Source organism: Acanthisitta chloris, unplaced genomic scaffold (genome assembly GCF_000695815.1).
Source record: "Acanthisitta chloris isolate BGI_N310 unplaced genomic scaffold, ASM69581v1 scaffold12306, whole genome shotgun sequence".
Classification (NCBI taxonomy): domain Eukaryota; kingdom Metazoa; phylum Chordata; class Aves; order Passeriformes; family Acanthisittidae; genus Acanthisitta; species Acanthisitta chloris.
Window position 1 is genome coordinate 1 of NW_008678749.1, and position 2,922 is coordinate 2,922.

Sequence of the window (2,922 nt, forward strand, 5' to 3'; positions counted from 1 at the left end):
CGGCGAGGGCGCCTGGTCCATGTAGGTGGCCCCTCCAGGGGCAGAATCGCCTGATGGGTTGACAAACCTGTGGGGACAGGTCTCATGAGCGCTGGTGCAGGACAGGAGGGGTGCCCTTAAGTCATGCTCTGGGAATTTCCAACCGCTCCAAAGGCATCTCGCAAGGCTCAGCACCAACGTGGCCATGGGCAGCGTGAGACCCGAGCTCCACGGTGCCCTGGGCTGCCAGCCACCCCCGCCAGCTCAATGGCGACACTCCCAGCACCCAGGATCTGCCTTCGGGGTCGCACTTACTCTGGCACCACTTGCTTGATTTGTGGCTTCACGTATCCATCCACGGCTTTAGCTAGAGGGAAGGAGGCAGCACTGAGACCCCGAGCCAGCTGCAGAGCCCCTGTGGTGCGGCCCTGGGGCGTGGGGATGCTGGGAGCCCCGGCTCCGTCCTGCCTGGACGCATGAAGGAGGGGACACACGTGGGGTGAAGGGGCAGCGCTACCTGGCGTGGACTCACAGAGAACCGGCGTGTAGTACTTGGAGAACACCTCGTCCTTGGGGCGGTCGGGGAACACATAAATGAGGTAACTGAGGTCCCCAAGGCGGTCAGCCAGGGAGCGGATGGAGAAGTCCCTGGTGGTGAAAGGCATCAGGTTCCAGAACATCCTCTCGGCTGCAAGACAAGAGTGAGGACTGTGGGCACGCCCAGAGCTGGTGGTGGCTCCCGGCCCCACTCTGGACGTGGGCACCAAGGTCACATCAAGCAGCAAATGGCGTGTCCCATGCCGCATCCCTCCCCTGGCAACAGTCAAGGACAAAGAACAGGTCACGAGAAAATGGGATAAGGCAGGAGGCACAGAGAACCCAAGGCAGGTCTGGCCTCATCCAGGGGGCAGGTCCCTGGCCACAGAAGCTCTGTGGGATTCCACAGTGCTCCTCAGCCACACAACCCTCCAAAGGATGCTCTCATGGAGAACAGCAATGAGCAGACTCGTGCACAGGGTCAGGCCACCTCTGCAAAAACCTGCCTTGGGGAGTACCATGGAGTCACTGGATTTCACATAGTCCATATCAGTTCCCCATGCTGGGCTGGGGGGTTCAGACTGGTCCTCCCTCCCTGCTGCCACCAGCACTCAGGCCCAGCATGGCCACAGCTGCAGTGAGCAAGGGCAGTGCTGCTCCTCAAAGGGCAGCCAAGGCATCCCACGCTCGCCCCTTGCCCAAGGACGGCTCCAGCATGCCCACCGCAGCGGTGCTGATACCCAGTAAGCATGAGATGGCCAAGCCCTGGGCTGGGGCCAGGGACACTTGGTCCAGGGGTGCCAGTGCCCAGCACACACTCACAGGAGTCAAACTTCCAGGCGATGGTGATGCCGCCAATTTCTGAGTCGCTGAAGCGCAGGAGGAAGGTCCCGTCAGGCTTGTTGATGAGCAGGTCGTGTGCCTGCTGCTTGTTGACGAAGCCCAGGATGGCCCTAGGCAGAGCAGAGTGTCAGGGCAGAGGGCTCGGGCCGGGCAGCGTGGGGCAGGACGGCTCTTACCCGTCGTTCCAGTGCGGCTTCAGATGCTTCTTCAGCACCTCCATGACCCCATCGAACCACTGCCAGAAGGTGTAATTCCTCCCGGGCAGGTTTTCCTGTGGAAATCCCCAGAAAATGAGCACTCCTGCTGCCAGCCTCGGAGCTGCTGTTACACAGCACAGGCATTGGGCACTGCAGCAGAGGCCCAGGGACATGGACTGCAGGACCGCCAAGTTGACATGCCACACCCAGCACCCCAGCACGAGCGCTGGGGGTGCTCCACAGCTCTCCTGCACAGAGCCCAGGCTGCTCACCCGGTTGAACTGGGACCAGGACACCGTGGTGCTGCTGTAGTCCTCCAGGTGGGAGCTGGTGCTGTTGAAGAGCTTCTGTGCCAGGAACACCAGGTTCTCCTTGGTCAGCCCACGGCTGCTCTGCACCTCTGCCTTGAACTTCATGTTGAGTGCCTCACAGAGCTGCGGCCACTGCACCTTGTCGGGCACAGCGAAGGGCACACGGCCCTGGGGGCAGAGGGTAGGGTCAGCAACGAGCTCTGTCTGCTGCCTCAGGCATGTCCTGCCAGGAGCCTGAGCCCAACTCCCACAGCTCGCCTGTCCTGCCCCCCATGGCATTGGCACTCACAGGCTCAGCAAAGGCATTGTCCCAGAGCACAGTGGCTGTGGCATTGTTGTCCTGGCTCCCATGCACAATCACCACCACAGGGAGAGACAATGTCTGCCAGGAGGAAGGAGACCAGAATGGGCTGTGGGACATCATGGGAGCATTGCCTGTGGGCACCTCATGGCCCAAGCCCAGCTCCACATCTGTGGGCATGATACCCATGGCTCACTTAGGGCCTGCAGAGGAGACACAGCTGGTGGCTTTACCTTCACCTGGAAGACCAGCTCATTGCCACCAACACTAAACTGCGACTCAAAGAGGATGGTGAACTTCTCCTCTGTCACTGACTCAGCTCCACGGCGATCTGAGCGCTTGATCCGCTTCAGAGACTGCAGGGACACAAGGGATGAGCACAGGGGAACAGATGGGGACACCAGGATGAACACAGGGGACACAAGGGGACAAGAGAGGGAGCCAAGGGCACTCACCATGTTGCGGAAGTGGGCGCTGAGCGTCCCGGTTGCCTGGTGATACTCCATCACACAGCAGTTGTTGAGGATCTCCCCACTGCTCTCGCTGCCGTGGGAATGCACAGGGTCAGGGGACCAACAGGGCTGGGAGCCGTGTGAGCCCTGCTCCCCACTGCCTTGGCAGCCTCAGCCCCCACCACACAGCCCTAGCCCCCGGCATTACTTGCGCGTGCTCTCGTTCTTCAGCAGGGCCTTGGCTTGCTGCTCGCTGATGATGGTGGCCTTCACCTGGGGGGGGTTCATGTGTACGTTCAGCT

The 2,922-nt window shown here is 61.2% G+C and overlaps 1 protein-coding gene across 1 annotated transcript in view; it reads right to left on the minus strand.

Moving 5' to 3' along the window:
- Positions 1-3: 3 nt before the first annotated feature.
- Positions 4-2,922, minus strand: part of LOC103804418 (signal transducer and activator of transcription 5B-like) — a gene marked incomplete at both ends in the record, with an annotated part of 3,950 nt that continues 1,031 nt past the window's right edge. Inside the window, 10 exon segments of the mRNA XM_009077032.1 lie at positions 4-67; positions 295-346; positions 512-667; positions 1,339-1,469; positions 1,536-1,630; positions 1,829-2,035; positions 2,157-2,249; positions 2,402-2,524; positions 2,624-2,711; positions 2,829-2,922. The exon segment at positions 2,829-2,922 is cut by the window's right edge and continues 25 nt beyond it. Of these exon segments, the coding sequence (XP_009075280.1) occupies positions 4-67; positions 295-346; positions 512-667; positions 1,339-1,469; positions 1,536-1,630; positions 1,829-2,035; positions 2,157-2,249; positions 2,402-2,524; positions 2,624-2,711; positions 2,829-2,922 (1,103 nt within the window).